The sequence below is a fragment of the Dermochelys coriacea genome, chromosome 20 (genome assembly GCF_009764565.3).
Source record: "Dermochelys coriacea isolate rDerCor1 chromosome 20, rDerCor1.pri.v4, whole genome shotgun sequence".
NCBI classification, from domain to species: domain Eukaryota; kingdom Metazoa; phylum Chordata; order Testudines; family Dermochelyidae; genus Dermochelys; species Dermochelys coriacea.
The window spans coordinates 434,943-459,984 of NC_050087.2; the positions used below are offsets into that span (position 1 = coordinate 434,943).

General features: G+C 40.0%; 1 protein-coding gene across 3 annotated transcripts in view; it reads left to right on the top strand.

The window, feature by feature from the left end:
• Positions 1-25,042, top strand: part of LARP4 (La ribonucleoprotein 4) — a 45,280-nt gene that overhangs the window by 13,791 nt on the left and 6,447 nt on the right. For 2 of the 3 annotated variants that reach the window (XM_038378747.1, XM_038378748.2), the window contains exons 3-13: positions 243-401; positions 2,600-2,675; positions 4,132-4,268; positions 6,278-6,381; positions 8,167-8,277; positions 10,748-10,801; positions 11,550-11,759; positions 12,412-12,515; positions 18,002-18,235; positions 19,574-19,622; positions 24,409-24,567. In XM_038378747.1, the coding sequence (XP_038234675.1) occupies positions 243-401; positions 2,600-2,675; positions 4,132-4,268; positions 6,278-6,381; positions 8,167-8,277; positions 10,748-10,801; positions 11,550-11,759; positions 12,412-12,515; positions 18,002-18,235; positions 19,574-19,622; positions 24,409-24,567 (1,397 nt within the window). Of the gene's footprint in view, positions 1-242; positions 402-2,599; positions 2,676-4,131; positions 4,269-6,277; positions 6,382-8,166; positions 8,278-10,747; positions 10,802-11,549; positions 11,760-12,411; positions 12,516-18,001; positions 18,240-19,573; positions 19,623-24,408; positions 24,568-25,042 lie in introns of those variants that run through there. The other variant, XM_038378750.2, reaches the window with a different exon arrangement.

The window sequence follows — 25,042 nt, forward strand, 5'->3', positions numbered from 1 at the left end:
CTGGGATCCCTGCCTTGGTTTGATTTTACTATTTTCCTGTTTTCCAAAAATGTTGTTGGGAGACCAGGACAAACAAGGGAAACAAAGAGAAACTGCCTAAACACAGTGCTATTAAATACAAAGAAACAAACTAAAAAATGAGTTTTTCAGTTACAGTATTCTTCGGTGTTCTTTGTAACAATGGCAGATAATAAATTTTTCAGATGTGTCCTTTCTATTGACTGGGCATATTCTCTTGCCAGGTAATGTAGAGAATGTGGAGGATAGCTGTAAGCAGTATGAAGTGATGTATTCTCCATCCTGTGAAGCTACAAGAAATGGCACTGGTGTTGAGGAAGCAGCTGCTAATGGAATGGCTCTGGCAACTGAGGATCTTGGATACCAAATTTATGATGTTTCTGGTGAGTGTTCAAGCTACAGTAGCATGTTATGTTCTATGTTATCTTCAACTCCTGTAGTCTTAAGGGATTTCTTGCTGTTAATGTTCACACACCCAAAATGTGATCTGCCTTTTTTTTTCTAGACTATTAAAGTCCACCGGTTAATGCAATTGCTTGTGATGTAAATGCACAAATGCTGTCTTCTCTTCACCAGTTATCACTTATAGCATAAATAGCTGAGGCACTTAACAAAGCAGAAGATGGCTTCTCTGTAGAGCTTACAAGTGGAATAATTAACATGAACAGCCCTGGGATAACAATCTAATACATAATATACAAGAGAAACAAAGTTATGTAAGCAAAGATTAATAGAGCCTCTTAAGCTCAAAATGCAGGGGCAGTAGGAGACCTGAAGCGTTAGAAAATTACTTTAACTAACAGCATTGCCAAAGACATTGCTAGGGAGTAGTATTGGAGGGCAAAGGGTATGTGATGTAGTTGGGACAAACGTGAAGAACCCTTCACAGTGGGACTTCAGGGTGTAGCTGCAGGGAGGGAAGAAGGGAAGCAACAGGTATCTGAGGTCCAGAAGACAGTGTTCATTCACTCATCAAATAGCAGTGTTAAGAAACTCTTCTGTGATACTATCCTGTGAGCAGTGTGTTGCTTTTAATAAACTTAGCCTTTGCAGTAAATAGGATTTTGTAAGATTTCTCAACCTTCTTCATCTAGCATCTAACCTCTTTCTGCAGGATAAGAGTTTTGTATGCGCTCCCCCTGCAATGAACAGAACATGTCAAAGATCTTGCTTTCCTTTTGCTTACAATACCCTCTTAGGACAACTTCTCATGTAAAGATGTTTTTTTGCATGCATAGAAACTTTTTTTCCTGCCATCATCTAACCCAGAGGAGTTGGTTTCAGTGGTGGGTGGAGTGTAATGTATGTATACGCTAATTCATGCACCCTTTTTGGTATGATAAGACTTCTGTGAACGCAAGGAAGCAGTTCTGTTGGGAAGCAGAAATAAACATTGCTTTACTTGTTTCCTTGGATTTGTATTTTTCATGCTGGGAGGAATGTGCGCAGCTCTGAGAACAGTGTTAATTACATGCTGCAGTGTAACAGGTGAGGGATAGCTCAGTGGTTTGAGCATTGGCCTGTTAAACCCAGGGTTGTGAGCTTAATTCTTGAGGAGACCATTTAGGGATCTGGGGCAAAAATTGGGGATTGATCCTACTTTGAGCAGGGGGTTGGACTAGATGACCTCCTGAGGTCCCTTCCAACCCTGATATTCTATGTTTCTATTTTCGTGTCTCAAAAGGAAGGCTTTCTCTAACTTTGGTGATCTACAGGGATTGGGACAGGGACTTTTGGACCACGTTCTGAATGGATTCTAGTGTTCTGGTCACCAAGACAGCAAAGTTAGTGTGTGTCTCCCCAATAACCTGCTGCAGGAAGTCTGTAACATGGGGAGAAAGTTTACTAAAATTGTATACGAATAGTCCCACTTTCTCCTGCATTTTCACTAATTGACTTTAAGATTGTCAGTTGCTGCTATGGTGGGAAAAGGGCGCGCGCGTGCGCGTGTGTGTGAGAAACTTAGTTTAGGTTTTTCTAGTGAAATCTAGCATGTTCATATCCCTTTGCTGATGATGATGTAAAAATGAGTGTGGAGATTAGTCCAGTCCTTGTGTCTGTCTTGAAGCCTTTTAACATTTGAGCCACAATCATAGAACTGCAATTGTATGTGCTCAAATGTCTGAGCAAGTACTATGTTTGTATGCGCAATCAGTATTCCTTAACACAAAGGGTTTAACTAGTTACTTGCATAAACATCAGAGTGGTAATTTATGCATATAAACCTTTGTCCACGTAGTTATAAAAATATGGTCCTTGGCTTTTAAAGTCCTCTTTTGAACAGTATCTGGTCTTTAAGAGAGCATTTTAAAATTAAGTTTTCCTGTACTTTGAATCCTCTCTTGAAGGCTTCTGTTGTCAGGGAAAGGGATCCAAATGGGCAAAAATACATGGACTAATAGGTCAAAACGATAAAACAACTGGAGAGCTGTATGTCTCAGACTTCCATTCCTCTCATGTTATACTGGAGGATATTTAATTTTTTCACTTTTTGCACAACTAAAATTCACTTTTGAATTATATTCTGGGTTACATATGATTGGGATCCAGTGGGGATATACTAATTTAATGCCTCTTTCAGGTGAAGGCAGCTCTGCCGTGTCTACAGAAGACCTGAAAGAATGTTTGAAGAAACAACTCGAATTCTGCTTCTCACGGTATTGTATGAAGAATTCATTCAGCATCTATTAAATGCTTTGTGAAAGTTGCAGCTAAATGACCCTGTGTTTTGGTTACATATGTCCTATGCTCTGGGTCTTGGTTTCTTTTTACCATGAAAAGGGGGTTATAAGCCAGGAGATCAGAGGTCAAATCCTGATATCACTTGCTGTTGGGGTAGCGGGCAGTACCTGAGTAATGTATTCAGCTCCAGGGAAGATGGTATTTTTTTCATGATGTCTCCTTGGGTCAACTTGTGTTGGATGTGGGGTATATATATGCATCTCCAGGAGTTCCTTTTAGCATGAAAGATGCAGTTACTGTGTTTTGCCTTGAAGCCACAGGGTTAAAGTTTCAGATCTTGATCCTCTGCTGAACTTGTCCAGCTCAAAGACCTAGATGGATAAAATGAAGTACTTCTGTGGAGTTAGAAGCTAGGGAAGAATGTTATTCTCTCTCTAAAGAGGGTTATGGAATTAACTGCTAGTTGTCAGGGCTGGTAGGATGGGTGTTTCCATCCTCTAGGACATAATCCTTTGAGTAACTGATGGCATAAGTGCAAGTGCAACTGTCAGGTCAGCTCCGCTAGTAAATGTGGTTATGCCAGGTTTAATTCTGGCCCAGAGCCTGGTGGAAAAGCTAACTTGAACAGTCTACACTCTGTGGAAAGCTGTTAACAGAGACCACTGACAGGAATGCGCTCAGTTTACAGAGCATGTACAGCCTTTAATGTTCACACAGTGGCTGTAAGCATTGGTTCCGTTGGTCATTTGTAATGCCTAAGGTGAGATCCTCTAGTTCTACTGCAGCTTGTCTTTTCTCCCTAATTTTGGACAAGAAGCTAGAAGTGTTGGAGCTGAACCAGTTTAGCTGGCCCTGCCAACTCTATCTGACAATGTACACCTGCAGCTCGTATCTGGAAACTACTCAACCACTACTTCTTCCAACAAAGTGCTGGGTGCTGTGGGAGGGGCTCCAGAATGCAGTAGTCCAGAAAGACCTGTAAGCGGTGCTGTGTGGATGTGCCACAATCATTCTGTTGGTGCTGATTGGAACCTCTGAAACATTGCAAGGGCAAAGAAGCCAGCCATCCATATCCTACAGAGCCTGAACCTGCAATGTTGTCCTTGTTTAGTGAAGACTAATTTTCTGTATTTCACAAATTTAGGAGGTTGAGGTTATTTAATTGCATACTGGTAAGTAGCTCCTTGGGATGGATGTTGTATGGGCAGGATAATATGCCAGCAATTTAGCCTTGGATACCTTTCAGCTGCCCTTTCACTTTATGTTCATTGCCTTGATTCTGCTTTGTTTGCATTTATTCCCAAGAGTGAAAACCCGTGGGAGCATGTGCAACTTGATTAGAATGGCAGTTATTTTGTTTTTTAAATCTTAAACCAGTAGTTGTCCTAACACCTAGAATTTGCCTAAACTGTATATTTTATTCTCTTCTAGTGAGAACCTTTCTAAGGATCTTTACTTGATGTCTCAAATGGACAGTGATCAGTTTGTTCCAATATGGACAATTGCCAACATGGAAGGAATTAAGAAGCTGACCACCAATATGGACCTTATTCTTGAAGTATTGAGATGTATGTGTCTTTTTTTGTTGTTGTTAAAACCTTTTCTAGATCAGTAGAACAAATGTGTTGCTAAAAGCTCTAATGCAAGGAGCTCTCAGTTTTAAAGAAACCAGTTGTATTGTTTTTCTTTCTGTGGGACTGGTCTCTGGCCTATAGCTACAGATTTCGTTCATGGAAAAATCAGGTTGTGATTAATCCTTCTTGGAGGAAACCAAGCTGTCCAAAGCAGATCCATGTAAGACAAGAGACTGAGGTAGCTACTATCTTGTATTTAGTAAACTTCCTCAAATTTGTTTTGAAAGAAATAGCTTTCAGGAGGACTGAGTTTTGTTAACCAAAAGCAAAAATCGTACTCCCTAAATGTAAAGAATGACAAGTCTGCTCTTTTGACTTAATGTAGAAAGTTCAGTAGGAAGGGTAGTTCTCCTGTGGTGCTGACTCTGCACACCACCTCTTCTGTAAAACAGTTTGAATCAACTGCTTTGCAATGTTTACTTTGAATCCATAAATGTTTTTCCCTGTTCCCATCTGAATTTCTCAATAGGACTCTGCTTAAGAATTTCAAAAAATGAACTCCCTTCCCTGAGTTCAAACCAGCCCCTTAGTCTAATTTTTTGTTGTTTTTAGCTTTGTAGGCAGAGAAACACTGAGTTGGGATGGGAGGCAGTATCCATTTCCCTTTGATGGATCCATGTAACATTGAGCTATGTTCACATTGATGGAATGATAGATCATTTAAGCTCTTCCACCTTCTCCACCCACTCACAAGTGGAGAAATGCCTACACTTAAGATTTCTCTCTTATTATTGATTGGTAATTCAAACATCAGTCTATTGTTACCCGCCAAAGAAACAAATCTTGTAAAATCTGTGTATCACTCTCCTGGAATTCTCTCCCTTCACATTTTAAATGTAAAATTCAAAAACGTCAACTCCTCCTGGTGCATGTCTGATGCCAAGAAAAACCCCCAAAATTGATTTCTGTTCAGTTGGGAGCATGTGTGTGCTGATTCTTTCAGAGGTACTGAGCATCCACAACTCACATTGATCTGGGGAGCTGCAAGTGCTTAGTGCCTTTTGAATATTAGGAGAATATGTGTAGTGCATTGTATAAATGAGTTCATGACTCCAGATAATTCAAGAACTCCTCATTCAGTTATTCAAACTATCCACCAATATCTGCCCAGGAGCAGGGTTGATATATGGTTGCTATTTAAAAAAAATAGGTGCATAGCATTTTTTTAGTCACCGTTCATAGTATGGTAGAAGATGAATTACATGATTGCCACTCTTAATATTAAGAAAACACCCTGATTACCCATATCTAGTCAATACAGACCTTGTGGTGTCAAAAGTCACGCTGACTTCACTGTGCGAGAAGTGCAGATTTGTTCCCTTAGTGGTATTTGTTTCTGAACTGAACAACATGAATGGAGACAGGCAGCTACTGTAAAAATAAAAAGTGCAATGCCAATTGGGGGAAAATGCTATTTTTGGTGAAAGCTTAAACGCCTCACTACCAAATATGATTTGAAAAATTAGGTTTTACTTTGACTTTTCAGACACTTCTGCCTCTCACCTATTAAGATTGAGCTCTGTCACAGTTGGTTTTGTCTCTAATCTCTACAGGTAACTAAAGAGATGTTAGGATCTCTAATGGTATATGTGGGCAATGAAACAGTCATGTTTCTTCCCAAATTCAAAGCACGTTTTACAGTCAGTCTCACGCTCATTTGCCACTGTCATGTTTTCTGATATTTGAATTCTGAACAATTTCAGAATTTGAAACGTTCTCCCTTTTGTCTCTTACTTGGCTACTCTGAAAGATAGGCTTCTGAATTGTTGGTCCAATATGTATATGTGGACAGAGTTGTGAAAAATTAGATACTAACCAAAGGAGATCCCTAATACCTACAGATAGGTCAAAATATTAATCTATTTGAATCTTGTTGCTGACTGTTCTGTGTATATTGTAGAGAGTCTTACAGCTACTAATGTCCATTTGTATCTTAATTTTAGCTTCCCCTATGGTACAAGTAGATGAGAGAGGGGAGAAAGTAAGACCAAACCATAAGCGATGCATTATTATTCTTCGCGAGATCCCTGAAACAACGCCTGTAGAGGTAAAAAATAATCCCATGGTTCCCAGTAAGTATACTGGGACTTGAAAACATTGCTTCAAGCTGCAACCAAAAGAGCTATGTGCTTTTTAGAAAACTGATTGGCAACTTAAGTTATAGATCAAATTTAATTCAACTGAGTGATATTTCTTGTAAACCGCTTCTAGGTATTTTTTTCTTGAAGCAATGTGAAATCCAAAGACCATATCTCATTCCACTGATATTCTTTTCCATTATGTTGTTAACACAGTAAAATGCTCTTTGTTACATGAAATCTCTTCTATTCCACTGAAGACTATGGCACGACCTGGGATCTTCTGGAAGGCAGGTTGAATTGGTTTCCTTTCAGATCCAAAAGTGAGAAATAAATCCAGAGAATAACTTGGATTTCAGGCAAAAATTTTCACAGCAGGCACTTTGCATTAAGTCAGAGGGTTGTTTTGGCAGATACAAACATTAATAAACATTTCTTATTCATTGTGGCCCAGTTTGAGCCAAGCTCATTATGGTGATAGAAAGAGGATAAGAAAATGCCTGCTGATATTTGGCTGACAGAGCTGTTAGTTAATGAATTTTTTTTAGAAGATTTTAGAGCTGTAATGCGAGGCATTTCTATGGTGGCACTTTAAATTAGCAATATTAATGCAATGCTAGATGAACAGATCTGTCCTTGTAAATCTCTGAACTCTGTTGCTCCTTTTAAAAGCTGTAACCCATTGTGACATGAGCAACTTCTTGCAAAACCGTTACTTTTCTGGAAGTTAAGAATCTTGCATCAGAAGGACCTCTGTCAAGGTAACTTGGCTAACTTGAAGCCACAGTGGGTGAGGTAATGTCTTTTATTGGATCAGCTACTGTTGGTGAGTTAGACAAGCTTGTAAGCCACACAAAGTTGTTCTTCAGGTCAGGAAAAGGTACTCTGACTGAGCATCAGAGCTAAATGCAAGGTGGAAAAGATGCTACTTATTTAGCATAAGTAGTTAGCACATATTCTAATGGACTATTCAAGGTAGAGTACGTTGCATGCAATTTGAAGCCAGTTATTCATAATGCTTCCTTGCCAGCTTAATGCTGCAATATCTTCCTTTATCCCATGGTCCCCCTCACCAAAAACGCCCACTATTTTTTGTTTTTTGTTGATTTTTAATCTGGGTAGCTCATGCGTGCAAGACTGATGTCTTTCTCTTACAGAACTCCACAGATGTATTTGTCCTGTAGGTAGAAATCTGAAAGAATTAAACTTTCTAAAGTCACTTTTGGGCATCTTATTCTCATTACAAATGTACTTGTATGCATGTCTGATATTGAAGAAAACTCAATGTTGCATAACAAAACCTAAGGTTGTGTTGTGCTCGGACATATAGGAGACCTGCCTGCTTCCAGTTCCCTTCCTACGCAGGTTGGCAAGGCTTGAGTGCTGCAGCAGCAGCTGCATATTCGGCCCCTGGGATGGGTGATAGGATCCTTGTAAGAGACACTTTCTGCTGATTTAAGAGCAGTTCTGAAGGGCATTAGCGGGGATCTCAGGGTTTGGAAGTGGAAAATGTTATATGGGAGAATGTGTGAATCTTCAGCTGGACCAGTGCCAGTCTAGTATTGAGAGATACGACATGGCAGTTATATGCTTCTACTAGGAGGTTGGACATATTCCTGGCTACAGGATGAGCCTTTAGTAACTCAGGATGTAGAACAAAAACTTCCCCTGGTGGGGAGTGGACGTTAAATTTCCTAGTTGGTTTGCAATGATAGTTTTGGGGACCCAGTCCTAACAGGTTTCCTTTTCTTTAGGAGGTTAAGGCGCTGTTTAAAAACGAAAACTGTCCCAGAGTGATAAGCTGTGAGTTTGCTCACAATAACAACTGGTACATTACATTCCAGTCAGATACTGATGCACAACAGGTAAGACTCCATTCGATTTGAATGCAATCTCTATCCTTTAATTGAACCTTCCCTGTTATTCTTGGGAACTGCACGTATGGTGCATGATAAAATATGTGCCACAAGGGAGAGTTAGTTTAATTTATTAATGTATGCAGCACCTATTGCCTGGGGAGCTAGGAGTTTATTTACAAAGTTGAATTCAGTTTAACTGAGAGAAATTCAGGAGATTAGGGATGACTGCTGTTCTTGGACTACATTTCTACTGTCTGCCTCTCTTACCATATGTGCTGCTTCTGTTTGGTCTCTTTTGCTACTCTTGACAATTAATAGCTTCTAGTTAATGGAAATGTTGTTGGATACTAGATTCAGTATCCTGTATCTGAAATGCTGGCTTTGTTTAAATAGAGCTAGTTAAAAGGGAGAACAGCCTACACAGGCATCACAATAATTTCTGTAGTTCTTACAGGATAAGAGGGAAGATCCTTTCATGGATTGAGAACTGGTTAAAAGACAGGGAACAAAAGGGTAGGAATAATTGGTAAATTTTCAGAATGGAAAGGGGTAACTAGTGGTGGTCCCCAAGGGTCAGTCCTAGGACCAGTCCTATTCAACCTATTTATAAATGATCTGGAGAAAGAGGTAAACAGTGAGGTGGCAAAGTTTGCAGATGATACTAAACTGCTCAAGATAGTTCAGACCAAAGCAGACTGTGAAGAACTTCAAAAAGATCTCACAAAACGAAGTGATTGGGCAACAAAATGGCAAATGAAATTTAATGTGGATAAATGTAAAGTAATGCACATTGGAAAAAATATCCCCAACTATACATACAATATGATGGGGGGGCAGGGGGGCTAATTTAGCTACAACTAATCCAGAGAAAGATCTTGGAGTCATCGTGGATAGTTCTCTAAAGATGTCCATGCAGTGTGCAGCGGCAGTCAAAAAAGCAAACGGGATGTTAAGAATCATTAAAAAAGGGATAGAGAATAAGACGGAGAATATCTTATTGCCCTTATATAAATCCATGGTATGCCCACATCTTGAATACTGCATACAGATGTGGTCCCCTCATCTCAAAAAAGATGTACTGGCATTAGAAAAGGTTCAGAAAAGGGCAACTAAAATGATTCAGGGTTTGGAACTGGTCCCATATGAGGAGAGATTTAAAAACCTAGGACTTTTTAGCTTGGAAAAGAGGAGACTAAGGGGGGATATGATAGAGGTCTATAAAATCATGAATGGTGTGAGAAAGTGAATAAGGAAAAGCTATTTACTTGCTCCCATAATATAAGAACTAGGGCCACCAAATGAAATTAGGTAGCAGGTTTAAAACAAAGAAAAGGAAATTCTTCACTCAGCGCGCAGTCAGCTTGTGGAACTCCTTGCCTGAGAAGGTTGCGAAGGTTAGAACTATAACAGGGTTTAAAAGAGAACTGGATAAATTCATGGAGGTTAAATCCAGTAATGGCTATTAGCCAGGATGGGTAAGAAATGGTGTCCCTAGCCTCTGTCATAGGGTGGAGATGGTTGGCAGGAGAGAGATCACTAGATCATTACCTGTTAGGTTCACTCCCTCTGGGGCACCTGGCATTGGCCATTGTCGGTAGACAGGATACCGGGCTGGATGGATCTTTGATCTGACCCAGTATGGCCATTCTTAGGTTCTTATGTTATGTTCTTACAGATGCAACGTTGGGACAAATGGGTACAATTGGGCTTTTATACAAAGCTTAAGAGTCATAGTTCTATGAATTCTTTCTGTTGGAAACTCTTCTCAAATGCACATTCTGCTGCAGTCACAACAACTAAACCTTGCAGTTTTGTGCTATTGTCTGAGAATCTGAAAGCAAAACTGTATAGAAATTGACTGGACAGGAAAATTAAACTGAAGCTTTTTTTCATTGAACAAGCAGAGAAGTGGGTGGTTTTAAAAAAAAAAAAAAAAAGGCAGATTAAGTATCCCTGTAAATAACTGGATGGGCAATGATATTTTTTTGCTGCCATAGGAAAAAAATAGGTGCTTTGCGGTAAAGGAAACGTAATACTACAAACCAGAGTTTGACCTAGTACAAATTCTCCCTTTGGTGTGGCTTTTCAATGTCACACACAAATATTGAAATGCTATTGCAGTGGCATACTTAAGGCAAGCACTCTTCTGTTTAACCCTTGCAACAGAGATTAAATACTTACTCTTTGATAGCAACATGATATGGTCATGTCTGTGTTAGGATTTAAGAAAGATGGATGAAGGCAGGAAGGCATGTGTACTAACGCATTACAGCTTGGTCTGCATGAGGAACCAGGAACTGTTGATGCTTTGAATAACAAAATGGCTTTTCCTCTTGTAAAATTGTCATAAACTTATCAAAATATAATGTAACTTGAATTCAGGCCTAGGTATGTTTATATTAGTTTTCTAAAGACTGTCTTTGAATAGCAGTTTTACCAAAATGATCTTTCAATAAATGTCTTTTTATATACACAGGCATTTAAATACTTAAGGGAAGAAGTAAAAACCTTTCAGGGCAAGCCAATAATGGTAAGACTTTGTTTAATGTGGGTATGAGGAGATTTCAGGACAAAATCTTGGATGTCTTTCTTTGGCTAGCATTGTAAACTTACTAAAAATTAGTTTTGGGATGCAAAGCCTTTCCTCTATAGGACACTAGCTTGAACCCAATTTAAGAGTGTGTGGTGGGTGATCCCAAGTGCAGTTTCTACTGGAGATATGTCATGTATAGATACTTTAAGCTTCCAAATTGGCATCCTTGTTTGTAAGACTCAGCAGAGGGATTAAAGACTTCGATTCTCTTCATTTTGTAGAGCTCGCTCCTCTAGAATGACATTTAGACAACCTGGCTGTGCAGTGTGAGGGTAGCTTGCCCTGCCTGCTGCTCCTTGTCCTGTACCTAATCTGCTGAGAAGTAGACTTCAGTTTCTATGGTTGTCAATCTGGCATCTTTCACAGCACTGACTTTTGCTTATATTCTGAGTTAGTCTCAAATTATAGGGCAGTTATTGTCACAGAAGGCAACGTAAAGTTTAAAGCTTTGAGTGATCCATTGGTTTAAGATACCCACCCTCCATTTTAACACTTTATTGTAAGAAGGGATAACCAACACTGCAACATAGTATGTCACACAAGGTTTATGCTTGTAGTCAGCAGTTAACCTAGTTTTTCCTTACTTACATTATAATAAAAATAAGGGAAAGAAAAAACTTGTCTTTCCCCTTGCACTTCCCTCCTCACATGTGGCACACGTATCTTGGTTTGATCTCTCTTACAGGCAAGGATAAAAGCCATCAACACATTTTTTGCTAAAAATGGCTACCGGGTAGTGGATTCCAGTGTGTATACTCAGCCAGTTCAAACACAAGCACAGTTTGCCTCACCACTGTTTATGCAGCCTGTATATAGTCCTCAGCAGTACTCTATTTACAGTATTGTGCCTCAGACTTGGTCTCCAAACCCTGCACCTTACTTTGAAACACCACTGGTAAGTAACTGCTGCCAATTTTCATAAAATGGGAGGGTTTTTGTTATCAACACTGATGGGCAATAAATTTTGAATATTGTCCCAAAAATCTACTCTTGAGAGCTTGAGTAACAAATTGGCCTGTGTTGATTGGGTTGACCTCTCACTATCTTGCAAGAGACATGGGTCTGGTCACCTCTTCCATATGTTGTTGGTTACTGACCATTGGCTTCAGCTGGGGATGGTCCAGACCCAATAAGATAAGCCTCTAAAAGGCACCAATCCGATCACGAGTGTCAGTTAAATCCCAGGAGCTTCTGGTGTAAAGTCAGTTTATCCCAAGCAAGCCTGGGGAGGTGGGAAGGGATTTTCTTGGCTCTTCATGGACAGAAAGATCATGAGACTGTAGTGGCTTTACAAACTATAGACCAATGGAGAATTATTATTATTATTATTATTATTATTATTATTATTATTATTTTTTGAATGAGGGATTGTAATAATGGAATGTGATGTTACGGGGTTGAGGTGTAAAATATTCTGGATAAAGCGGCAAGTTTTAAGTTGATGTCAGCAGTGCAGGAAAGGGCCAAACAACCATGAACATCTTTCCTTTTATCTTTTGACTTAGTTGAACTCTTAACAGCCTGATATTTTTGTCTCTGCATTGCAGGCCCCTTTTCCTAATGGTGGATTCGTGAATGGCTTTAATTCACCAGGATCATATAAAACGAATGCTGCTTCCTTGAGCATAGGTCGCCCATTCCATAGAAACCGGTAAGAGAAAATCGGGAAGCTGGCTGTGCTGTTAGAATTTGCAGCTTCCAGAATTTTAATGAGCCATCGAGGAATGCTTATTACTAAGGGCATAAGGCCTTGTAGTTCTTGTTTGCTAAATCTATGTGGAATTTTTTTGGAAACTAAATTTAGCATAAAATCCAGGCCAATGTTCATGAGGCCCTACAATAACAAATCTGTGTGTGCTAGAGAGAAAAAAGGTAAGGACTCGTTTGAAAGCTTCAAAGGGGTTACCATTAAGAGACATGTGTTTTAAGTCTGAAACCAAGATAGCTTCCTCTTAGAAAATGTTGCTTCTAACTCATGGCTGCCTTATTTCCTAAACAGAAACTCCCACAAGACAAATTCAGCTTCTGTAGTGAGACTAACATTGTAGAGCCACTCACCTTATACAAGTTCAGAGATACAGGCTCTTACTATTGTTCGATAAATTCAGCATTCAGCAATTTTATCACTGTAATTCATTTACCATGTCAGTCTCTCTCCTGATATAATTTTAGAGAGTGAGCTCAAATACATTCATTTGCATAGGAGGAAAACAACCTTGTGTGTCGTTGGAGCAATGCTCTGTAATTACAAAAGACTATAGTATTCTTGCCTTGTGTGGGTGGAAACTTTTATTTACAGGCTTTCCTACTGAATGCAGCAAGCAGGCTGATTAGCACAGTAATTGCTTTTATGTTTGAGACTTCACTTGACAACTGCCTGTGCTGTAAACATTTGGTAATGAAGTTAAAGTTCATGGCCATAAATTGACGTGATCAGTGGAGGATGGACTTCGAAATTGGGTCTTCAGGAGCAGAGTGAAGTGTTTATTGCTTCATTTGGGACAAGTGAGGCAGCTGAATTTAGAAAGAGAATTATTTCTAATGGGGGCAGATCCTGCACAACTGCCACTGAGCTGTGTTAGAGCTGTGCCTGTTTATCAGTGTCCCGTTGGTTATTAAAACTTAAATGGAGCATTTTTATAGGATTTCTTGTGTTTGTAGACCTAGATTTTTGACTGTGTTGTCCAGCCCAGCTGGTATGTACAGTAAGAGTAAAAACCGTCTAGATGGGCAAATATATCCACTTCCTAATTATCAGATAGAAGTAATCAACATAATTTTTGCCTTTTGAAACTCTGCTCTTTCTCTAGCAGTCTTGACTCGGCCTCCATTTTAGACTGGGAGCCAAAGCAATCTTTTCAGATTCTCTTGGGGCAAGGCCCCCCATGATTCCTTGCAGGAAGGATTTAAGTGTACTTGCCATCAGCACTGTACAATCATAATCACATAGAATCATAGAAATATAGAACTGGAAGGGACCTCAAGAGTCCATCTAGTCCAGTCCCCTGCACTCAAGGCAGGACTGCATAATAACTAGACCACTCCTGATACACATTTCTCTATCCTGTCCTTAAAAACCTCCAATGAGAGAGATTCCACAACCTCCCTAGACAGTTTTGTTCCAGTGCTTAACTACCATGACAATTAAGAAGTTTTTCCTAATGTACAACCTAAACCTCCTTTGCTGCAATTTAAGCTCATTGCTCCTTGACCTGTCCTCTGAGGTTAATGAAAACAATTTTTCACCCTCCTCCTTGTAACAATCTTTGATATACTTGAAAACTTTTATGTCCTCCCCTTCTCTTCTCCAGGCTAAATAAACTCAATTTCAATCTTTCCTCAAAGGTAATGTTTTCTCTGACTTAGACAGCTCCTATAAAAGCTAGTTATCCAGCCCTCAGAGGAGGAGAGGGATATCTCAAGAGGGCAAGTGCTTCCCTCTCTCATTTTGACTGTTGACCAAAGGGACTAGTCCATATAGTTGAAGGAGACACATCTCCTTGTGTAGAACTTCTCATTCTAATCATCAGAAGTTCCTTAAGTTCACCATGGACCCCTATTCTTAAGGCTTTTGAGACAGAGATTCTGTCCTGAACCTTGGCAAAGCATAATGTAAACTTTTACTATTAGATAAGTCATCTCATTTCATACAAAGTCCAGAGTTGGCAGAAACCATACCAAATAATTAATGGCTCTAGATAAGAGCTCCATATCCATTGGTGACAAGAGATTATAACACGTGCTTTCTCCTAGGTAGCTCCTGCTTTATTGTGGGAATTATATTGCATAATGCAGTTTCTGAAGGGAGTTTCTTCCAGAACAGGAATTTTAAAGGGTTAGGACTCTTAAATGAGAATCTCTACTGTAATAAGCTTTTTCTTTAGTAGAGAAACATAAAGTTGAGTTATTTGAGCTCCTTCCTTCTCCACAAATGGAGCTCTGATCTTTCCAGGTAGTAGAAAGATAGAGGTAGCTTCATTACACGCAATATGGTGTAATCTGGTTCCAAACGCATGTTTTATCTAGGATGTGCTCTAGCCTTCCCTACCTCAGTGTTAGCTTAGTGTGAAGCTTTCCTTATGCCATTGCAACTTTAAAGCTTGTTTCCAGGATTTGAAATGTTATATTTAAGGAGGATAGTGGAAGCCTCTGAGAGACATTCCCTCTCTGCTGTGGTGCTAGCAAGATGAGCGAGATGTAGGCTCAGAGGGTTGGCCCAGTGATGATCAAGTATCGCGCTCAGAGAGAACAGGTCTAACATTCAAAAGTCTGGGCATTTCTCTGTTTCATGCACACTCTCTCCTTGCTCGCTTTCTTACTGCTTCCTTCCTTCTCTTTGCTTTCCCCTGTCTTCTGCACTTTTCTCCTGTACTTTTCGTTCTTCTGCCCAGACCAAGATTGTGTGGCCTTCTCAATGACAGGTGAGATTATGAGATCTGAGGGCTGAATCATACAGCTAGAAAACTTTTCCTTCGCTTTGAATGGATTCAAAAATGGCAAACTTAAGAGACTTAACTAAAATCTGCTTTCCCTGCCTATTGTAGATGCTAAAGCCTATTAAGTGCTCTAGCAACCTCCCCGCTAATGAACAATTGTTTCACATTGTCCACATACCAGTCTAATTTTACATGTTCCAAGCTGCAGGGATTCCTCCATTTCCCTGGATTGTCCCTAACTGGGTGTGTAAAGGATGCTCTGTATACTTGTTTGTTTAAATGAGACATGTTAAAGGAGTTTCTTAAAGTCTCAGCTCTCCTTGGTAATTGGTATGCTTTTTAAAATTCACATTCCTTTTTGTCTCTTCAGCATGGGCCTGTGAAATCTGTTGGCATAGAGCAGATGGATTAGCAAATTGTGGGAGACTTTTTTTTTTTTTTCTCCTTGTTGTAATATGGATTCCAGTCTGGAAAGGACTGAGATCCACTGATGCATTAGGTTTAAATTTTTCAATCTTCTATATTTAATACCGTTTTTGCAAGGTGGGTTTCTCTCTCTCCCCCTGTTCAGTTTGGGCAATAAATAACTTTCACTCTTTCTAGGCTGCTTCATGAATTCTTGTGCTAGCACAATGTAGTAGTGTTTGGGTTGTCGGAGAATCTTTAGAATTGAAGGTAATAGAATTTAGCTTTTGCACAGGAATCCATATTAAATTATCACAGTGGTTTCTTCTGGGCTTCAATTTTATGAATCTGACCAACCAATGTTTAATCATTTAATCAAAAAATGATAAACTCTTCTGTTATGTTCAAAAATATATATTTTAAAAAATCTAAATAAATAAAATAATTGAGCCTAAACTGATTGTCACTTTAAGTCTCTTTGCCTCTGCCTTATTTTGTTGATGGAGAAAAGCTACTTACTGGGTAGCTGAGGATTGTTTCATAAAGTTTGTTGGAGGTAAGTAGTACTAGGCCATCTCTTTTCAACATAACTTTGTTTCTCCTTCAATCCCAGAAAACTTCCTCCACGGAGAAGGTTTACATGCTGCTTCCCCTGTAAAGCTTTTTGTCCTGTGGGCTAAGCTTAATTTATCTCATCATGTGGGTAGTCACTAGTCTAATATTAAATATTGGCTGTTTTGTCTTTAAAAGTAAACACACCAACATTTTTTTAAACCGATCACATTTATGTGGGCCTGAAATATTGCAACATGCCTGCATGTGCGCAGGAGTGAAAGGTTCACGCCCTGTGACAAACTCCAAAATTGTTGTTTCAGACTTAATCACCTTCCTTGTTTTGTGGATGTTAGGACAGTAGCGTGAGGATGACATTGGCGAGATAGCTTGGGCTTCAAAACAATCAGAAAATGGTTCTTCAGCACGTGGGTTCCTGAGATTTAAAATGTAGGGTGGATGACTTTCCTGATATACTTTCTGCATTTGAGAGCCAAAGAGGCACCTTCCTAGCCATTAGATCAATCAAGCTGTGCAGGAGCCACCCAAAGGAAGTAGTGGCAAAATTGTCATTTGTCACTTAAAATGGCTTTGGAAGATACAGTATAGAGCACAGGGAAGAATCTTGCACTGTCAACTCAAGATTAGATTAGATTACTAATCTGTCTCTCATTTCTGGTTCCATGGTTTGCTATTAGCAGATGGTAACTTGCTGAAGACATGCAGTTCCCCTCAGCTGAAGAGAAAGGAAAATAGTAGAAGGGAATCTACCTCTTTACTAGCCAGTCTAGAATTCCTGGCATTTGGAGACTGCCCTTGGACATTCTGTTTGTCACAGGGATGTATAGATTTTTTTTTTTTTTTTTTTTTTTTTGAAAATACATAAAATCCTGTGCTCCAAACTGGTGGTGGTTCTTGAGATTTGCTGGGGTTGGGGGGGGACAACACTGGAAGAAGCCAAAGTGTGTAGGAGAGTTGGAGGAGGATTGCAAGAAGGGAATCCAGTCTGTTTAGATAGTGTGAGGTAGGATAAATATTTAGTACTTATTAAAGTTATATTACTTGTCATTCAAGCTGCTGTCCAAAGGGAAACTTTCTCTTAGCTGTGAATTGGATGCTCCTGTGTTGTCTGAAATACTTTGTTTGGAATCATCTGCTTGTATTTTGCAGAGGATATGTGCAACTGTCATTAGATAGACACTGAAGTAACAAATTGGGTACACTGAGTGTGGTGGAATTAAGCGTCTGTATTTGTTCTTGCTCTCACATAGGCAAATCTCACTTTTTTTTTTTTTTTTTTTTTTTGGTACTCCTTTATTGCTATAGACTAATCACTGCCCATCTCCCTCTGTTTCAGCTGTATGTTACTGATAGTGTTAATTGCCTAACTCTTGAGCTTTTGCAGGATTTTCTGTTTTCTTTATTATCACAATTATTTAAAATCAGGTGGGACTTCTGGATGCATCTGATGAAGTGAGCTGTAGCTCACGAAAGCTTATGCCTAATTATATGGTTTGGGAGCTGGACAATGGAGCATTTTGTCCTTGGACCATAAAGTCATGGCAAGGGTGTATGGTACCACATGGGATATTGTTTTAACAATGGAGGAGTAACGTTTATTTATTGTCTCATTTTAATTACTTCAGACCATATTATTGAAAGTGTTCTAGTTTGTTTGGGAGAGAACTTTGCTTATTGGTCCTTATGTTGTGGTGTTGACAACTTCTTATTGTATCTCACACAGTGTGAAGCCTCATTTCCGATCATCAAGCAGCTCTGAACACTGTGCAGAGGGTACAGCTGTGGTTGGTACAGTGTCGATGGGGGATGGACCACTGAACAGAAGCAACTTGAGGAATTTTGGTATGGAACGACATACCAATACATTAACAGGACACCAGGAACAAGGCTGTTCTCAGAAGGATTATTCCATCTCGCAGATGGAGCAGAATGGAGACTACAGTATTGGCAGGGGCAGGTAAAAATTTGCAGCAATGAGAGCCATATGTTACAGTGAAGGCAGTGTGTGGTTGGAGAAACACTGGGCTACAGGGTTGGGAAAAGATTGCCGAACGAGCTTTAGATTAATTTTCATAAGCCAAAATAACTTCAGGTGCTGAACACAACTGTTCAGTTATCTGTGGAATGGTCTAGGGAGCAAATTGATATTCAATTAAACAAGCAAATTGAGCATAATACATTTTGACCTTTTTCTAAGTGAGATTGAAAATGTTTTGACTCTCCATTCATTTTTACAGGCTCTAATGGTAGGAAATCCATACAGCTGGTAGTAAATAGGGATGTCCTTATAGAAGTAAAACAGATTTATTAAAGAGAAACATGTTTCTGTACAAACTCCGTTCTACATAACGCTTACAATCTGAGTGTAGTGTTAAAACTTTAAGGCTTATATTTATTTCATTTTTGTAAAACATGCTGCAAGTCTCTTCTGGCTCATAGTATGAACGTGGGGGGAGCTCATGCATGTTAGCAATTGCCTTCAGTTAGTAGTTAAAGCAAAAAGTTAGAAACAAATTCTCATGTAAAGCAAATGGAGAGTATTTCCCCCCTCCCCTACCGCTCACTTGCACATCTTTGTTTCTCTCTTTTTTTTTAAAGCAGCTGTGCTAACTCTGGGTTTTTTGTTCTAAGATTCAAATAGCTTGTAGGTAGTGTAAAGACAGGTTTCACTACTTTGTAAGGACTAGATTGTGACCACAACTCTGTTTATGACTGGCCTATAGAATACAAACAATTCATTAAGTAAAACTGGCCTTTGGGGTTACATTAAATTTTAAACAAGTACCAAAATCCTCTGGGCTCAGTGGCTGGGAGCTTCAAACATTTATCTTCTGAGATAAAGCCAGTTGATTTTTGGTGTCTGTTAGTAGTGGGGTTCTGGCCCTCTCTAAACAACTTGCTGACCAAAAATTCCCAATCACAGCTGTTGCTACAGTATAGGTTTTTAAAGAGAACCAAAGTAACAGTTGTTCACTGTAGTAAAGTCTAATCCCCAGCAGGCACGTTGTGTCCTAAAAAAGTAGGTCTAAAGACCTTTCCTTGTAACAGAAAGGACACCAGTTGAGTCTGCAAAACAAGTTAATGCACTGAGAAACAAAGTTAGACCCCAAAGAATGGAGAAGCAGCCTGTCTTGGGTCTGATCAATAGGCACTATTATAGTTCTACTTTTATATCAGCCGTATGAAGAAGGATGGGCATTTAGGTGCATGCTCCCCTTTATGGGGGATATAATTAGGAGTTAGACTAATACGCTTGCTGAGGTTTGTCTTCACTTCTCTCCTTTTTCCTTTAAAGGAGGAACTTTTTCAGAGGTCGGAGAAGACGAGAAGATGACCGTCTTTCAGTAAGTTCCATTTTCATTATTTCATGGGGGAGGGAGACATATAGAGGGGAGGGACCTAGGCAGTGAAATGGGCTCTGCCTTACCACTTCATGTACCTCCCTCTCCCCCTAGTGTTGACCTGAATTTGATGGGTTCGTTGCTATGGCTTGCCACTGATTGCATCCGACCAGAAGATTTATAGGTTCTTGTCCAATTCAGACCACAGGGTTCAAGAACTCAGAGAGCTCTGTATCTGGAGAGGACTCCCAGGGTGCTTGGCAAAAACACTCACACTGAGGACAATACCAAATTGATAATTCTTTATTGAGATTAACAAAAGAATAATAGATGCTATGAAACTTATGACTGCAAAACAGTAAAAGAATTACAAAACTCCTGGTGGTAACATTTATATTATAAGTACCTTAACTTAATATATGCTCACCCTTCCTTGAGGATCCGGTAATAGGAGGAGAAGGACCAGCCGTACTCCTAGCAAGCCCGATAACACGATGGTGCTGGCTTACCCAATAGTTAGGAATGTTGAGTAGTTATACTGTATTGCACAAGCTGAGCTGATAGCTTGACAGAAGATAGAATGGTAGTCTATAGCAGTGGTCTCCGGGGTGCGCCAGAGGATTCCAGGGGGTGCACGGCAGGAGGAGCGCCCCCGGATGGCACTCCGCTGTTTTACTTTTCCTTCGGCGGCAGCTCTGCATGCCTGCAGCAGGTCTTCCCTTTCGGCGGCACGCCTGTGGCAGGTCTTCCCATCTCCTTTCTTCAACGGCACCGTGGGGGTGCATGATCCAAAAACTTTGGAGACCACTGGTGTATAGAATATAGAAGAACAAAGAAAAGAAAGAGCTAAAGACTAAAAGAGCTTAAAGAGTTAGAGCTAAAAGCTTTAAAAAAAAAAAAAAAAAAAAAAAGCCCCAAAAGAACTAAAAGAAGCGCTCCCTATGATATCCTTACAAGGTATATTATAGGATCCTGACACTATGTACTTCAGGTTCAACCTACTATACCCAGATCTTATTTCTGTACCCTAAGAAATTTATGGGTACCCTTATCCTATATGTTAGTGGATTATGACACTTACTCTATATATATTAATAAGGATTATCTCACTCCAAAAACTGCCAATCTAGGCTCTCTAGGTGACTTCCAGGTTGTGGTATACCCTGCGGTTAGCAACCGGTTGTAGATGCCAGATAAGCCTGCTCAGTGTTGTGTATAGTTTCTCCCTTTGGTTCCCCAAAGTTCAGGGACCATTCCCATCTATGCCAAAAGTTACCAGCTTTTAGGCTGATTTACTCTTAATTGATGATACTTTTAGCTATTAAGTGGATCTTACCGGATACAAGCCAGTAGGCTTCTTGCGTTTCAGCAAAACTTACTTTATGTATATTAGGAAACGCGTATCATATGCCTCAACACACCCTAAATTCATAGGAATTAATATTAATAAAATGTAAGAATAAAATGGATTAATTCCGAAAGAGAAACACATTTGATACGGCTGGCTGGATTAATAGGATATAATAGCTAGCAAAGTAATCCTATGGGCTACACTAGCTCCTGTGTGAGGCTGTGAAGATAGAATGTGTATGCGTGCCTGACAAGTGAAAATACATCAGTCTCTTGGTTCCAGCCATTACTTACGGTTTCTTTTTTTTTTTTTTTTTTTTTAAAGAGCCTGTCTTATCTCTTTAGTAACAGGTGTATCCTATAGGAAACCTTGTTGCTGAGTGCTCTTCCAAAAGTGTGCTGCTTCACATTGACCACTAGGTGGAACTCAGTGCAACTTGCTCCTATTATCTCTCCCTTATAATAGGATGCTGAAGACCTGATCCTCTTCCCATAGAAGTAATTGTCAAAAGTCTGGCTGGCTTCAATGGAAGCCTGACTGGGACCTGAGATGACATTCAAAGGGGGTGCAAGAAGTTAGACTTATGGGCAGTTAGTTATTTAGCATTTATGGTCAGACCCTGGTTTGTGGCTTCTTACTTTTATGGGGACAGAAAATATTGAATAGTCTGATCAGCACCTGCCTTAGCAATGCCTTATTCAGGCCAATGCTCTTGTTTCAAGATTGCTAAAATAATGCATGTAAAAGAAATGCATAATTAACCTGTGGGAGGCCCAGCCACAAGGCAAAGATTTTGGTAGGGTTCATACATGTGGCAGTTCATTCATTTGTAACATTTTTACTAAGAAAAGATGCATCTTGTTCCTCTTCCAAAAAGATGTTTTCTTGGGCTGAGACCGGAGCACTATAGCACACGACTCTGCAGAGCTCGCCAACAGGCAGCCGTTGCTGCTTAATGTTACTGCTCTCATGCTATTCGGGGCTCATCTCGCTTACTATGAAGATGCTACCGCTTCTCATGTTATAACTTGGCAACCCTTTTGTTTCTCTGCAGGCTGCATTAGATGGTAGACTCATTGGCTTGTGTGATAGCAACTGGTATCGCTATGTGCCGTGCTTCATGACTGCAGGTATCTTGCATACCTGTCAAAATGCAGCACACAATAGAGGACTGAGTTACACCTTGCAGTTCAATTCTATCCCCTTTTCTGATGCGCTGTCCCTTTTCAGGGATCATTTTCACAAGGCTGTGTTTAATTCAAGAAGTTCAGTCTGTTACCACTAGGGGCTGTAGAAGATGTACGGTCTCAATATTGGGGGAAGGGATTTTATTCCTGATACTTTCTCAAATCAGTCTTCAGACTTATTCTAGAGCTGTGAAATCTCAACCAATACATAAAGAAAATCAAGTTTTGTATAGTTAATCTGTCTGCTGTTATCCTCTCCCTTTCTCTGACTTTCTTGCTACCATCTACTTAAAGGATGCATACTTCTATGTAGCTATGTTCCAGAGCCACACAAAGTTCTTAAGGTTTGTCATAGCAATTGTTTCTTATCAGTTCATGGTCCCTTGATTTAGTCAGGCTGTGGCCACCTCAAATTTCCATGGAGTGCAAGGCATTGGTAGCAGGTTTCTGAAAGGTGGGAGTCCAGGTGTATTCATACCTGGACAATTGATTGGTCCATAGTCAGTAAGGCTTCTATCAGGTACACTTTCCTTATGAAGTAGAGGAGGTTCTCTGTTTGGTCCTGACATAAACATAAATCCATGAAGGAAGTGTATTCTCTTTATTCTGTATTATCTGCTTGGCCTAAAAGAGAGAAGTCTCTCAAGTACAGTAGTTCACTGAGGGTCCACCTGGCTGCAATCTCAACATTTCACACACCTGTAGATGGCAGGTCCATGTTTTCCAACTCTGTCAAATTCTTAAATGGTTTGGATGGACTTTCCCCCACTTACTTAAAGAGCCTACTCTGTCCTAGGATTTAAACTTGGTTCTCACAGGATTGAAGAGACCTCTTTTTGAATCCATGGCCACATGTTCATTGTCTCCTCGCTCGATTAAATGTAGCATTTCTAATAGCCATTACTTAAGCTAGGAAGTTTGCTGAGCTTTGATGGCTCACCCTCTTTGTATGATTTTTTTACAAAGACAATGTTGCCTTGCATCCATACCCCAAATTTTTCACTAAAGTGGTTTCAGAATTTCATTTGACTCAAACTGTTGTTTGCCAGTCTTTCCCTAGCCTTACTCTCACACAGATAGAGGCTACATATCTTAAAGGTTCATGACGGATTAGCTTTTTACTTGGCAGGTCTAAGGAGTTTAGTTTTATCTCCTCCATTGTTCATTTCCTTTGCTGAGCAAATGAAAGGGAAACTTGTTTGCTCTGAGAGCATCTCGTCCTGGATTTCCTTCTGCGTTTGTGTCTACTACAACATTGCAAACATTCTCTACGTCAGAGAATTTTAGCATATTCTATACGGACTCTATATGCATCAGCAGCTTTCCTGGGTCATGTTCCCATCAGTAATGTTTGCAGAGCTGTTACCTGGTCTTCAGTTTGGTTCAGTTGCTTACCACTCGTGTTCTCTCTCCCAAATTTAGCATTGTTGTTGGAGGCCTGGGAGAGAAGTACTGAGATCCTTGTTCGGGTAGACTCAATACCCTCCTCCACTGGGAACTGCTTGTGAGTCACCTAAAGTGGAATGGACACTTGCAAGCACTTGAAGATGGAAAAAATGGTTACATACCTGTTCTTTGAGATGTTACTCATGTACATTCCACAACCTACCCCCCTTCCCCTCTCCATCAGAATCACTTCAGATGCAGGCTTTCAGTGTGAAAGAACTGAGGTGGGGGAGGGTCAGGGGCTCTACACCTTATCTTTGCTTAGAAGAAGGAGTGTGTGGAGGCAGCATGTGCTGCCCTTGCAGGTACAGTTATGGGAAAAAGTTATCTGGCTTTGATGCACTGGCACACAGACACCTAAAGTGGAATGCGTGTGTACAACGTGTCTTGAGGAACAAGAGTTACAGAGTAGGTATGTAATTATTTTATGCTCTAGGTGGGCAGTAACATACACTTCACTGAACTGAAGCTGCAAAACAAGTATAGGGAGGCAAAATGAAACCACTGCAGTTGGAATTTGGCTAGGAAACATCCCAATTATTAAAGCGATTTGGAGTTTCTAATATTGTTTCTCTTCTGAAAGATGTCACTGCATTGACACCCATCATCAGGTGTGGGCTGCATACTGACTCTGAGGGAAGGATACAATCCCTGAATCTTCAAGATTTCATCATGCAGGATGTGGTGTTTGATAGACTTCCATTCAGGAACTGTCTTAACATTACTTAGCTTGAGACCTCTATAGGCTCACAACACAAGGTGGTATGGTTACATAGTGTATGTTTACAGACCTCTTTTCTTCTAGCGACCTCAGCCTTCAGCAGAAACAAAGACTCAGACACCAAAGTTTGACTTACTAGCATCAAATTTCCCTCCTCTACCTGGCAGTACTGCAAAAATACAAGGAGAACCAGTGTTGGAAAGCAGAATGTCTGACATTGTTAAAGGAACTGGCAAAGAGAAGGTACTTGTTTCTACTTCTGGAGTGCACATCAAGATGGTTTACTTCCCTCCTCCATATGTCCTTAAAATTATTCAGGCTTATTGTGGTAGAGCTGTAAACTGCACTGTCCCCAAGCAGGTCTAAATATATAATACTCTAGCCTTTTCTGTTTCTGTTCTTGGGCTCGCTGATTTCCATGTGGTGTCTAATGGAACCTGTGCAATTACCACTCCTCTTTCCAGACTTAGTGTTGGACTCTGTATTTCAAAATAAAGCAGCCAGATCAGCAGTGGTGGCTTCTGAAGTACAGATCAGTTAAAGGGAGTTTGGGGTAGGGGTGGTTTTGGAAGAATCTGTTTACCTGCAGTGGTGTTGCTGCTCTCTGCAGTTGTACAGAAGACCATAGTCTTGTTTGTTCTCTGTCCCATGTTTTTTCACCTGATGTAAAATTGGCAGCTCTGTATAGAAGACTTGCACATGGCACTTATTTCAGTGC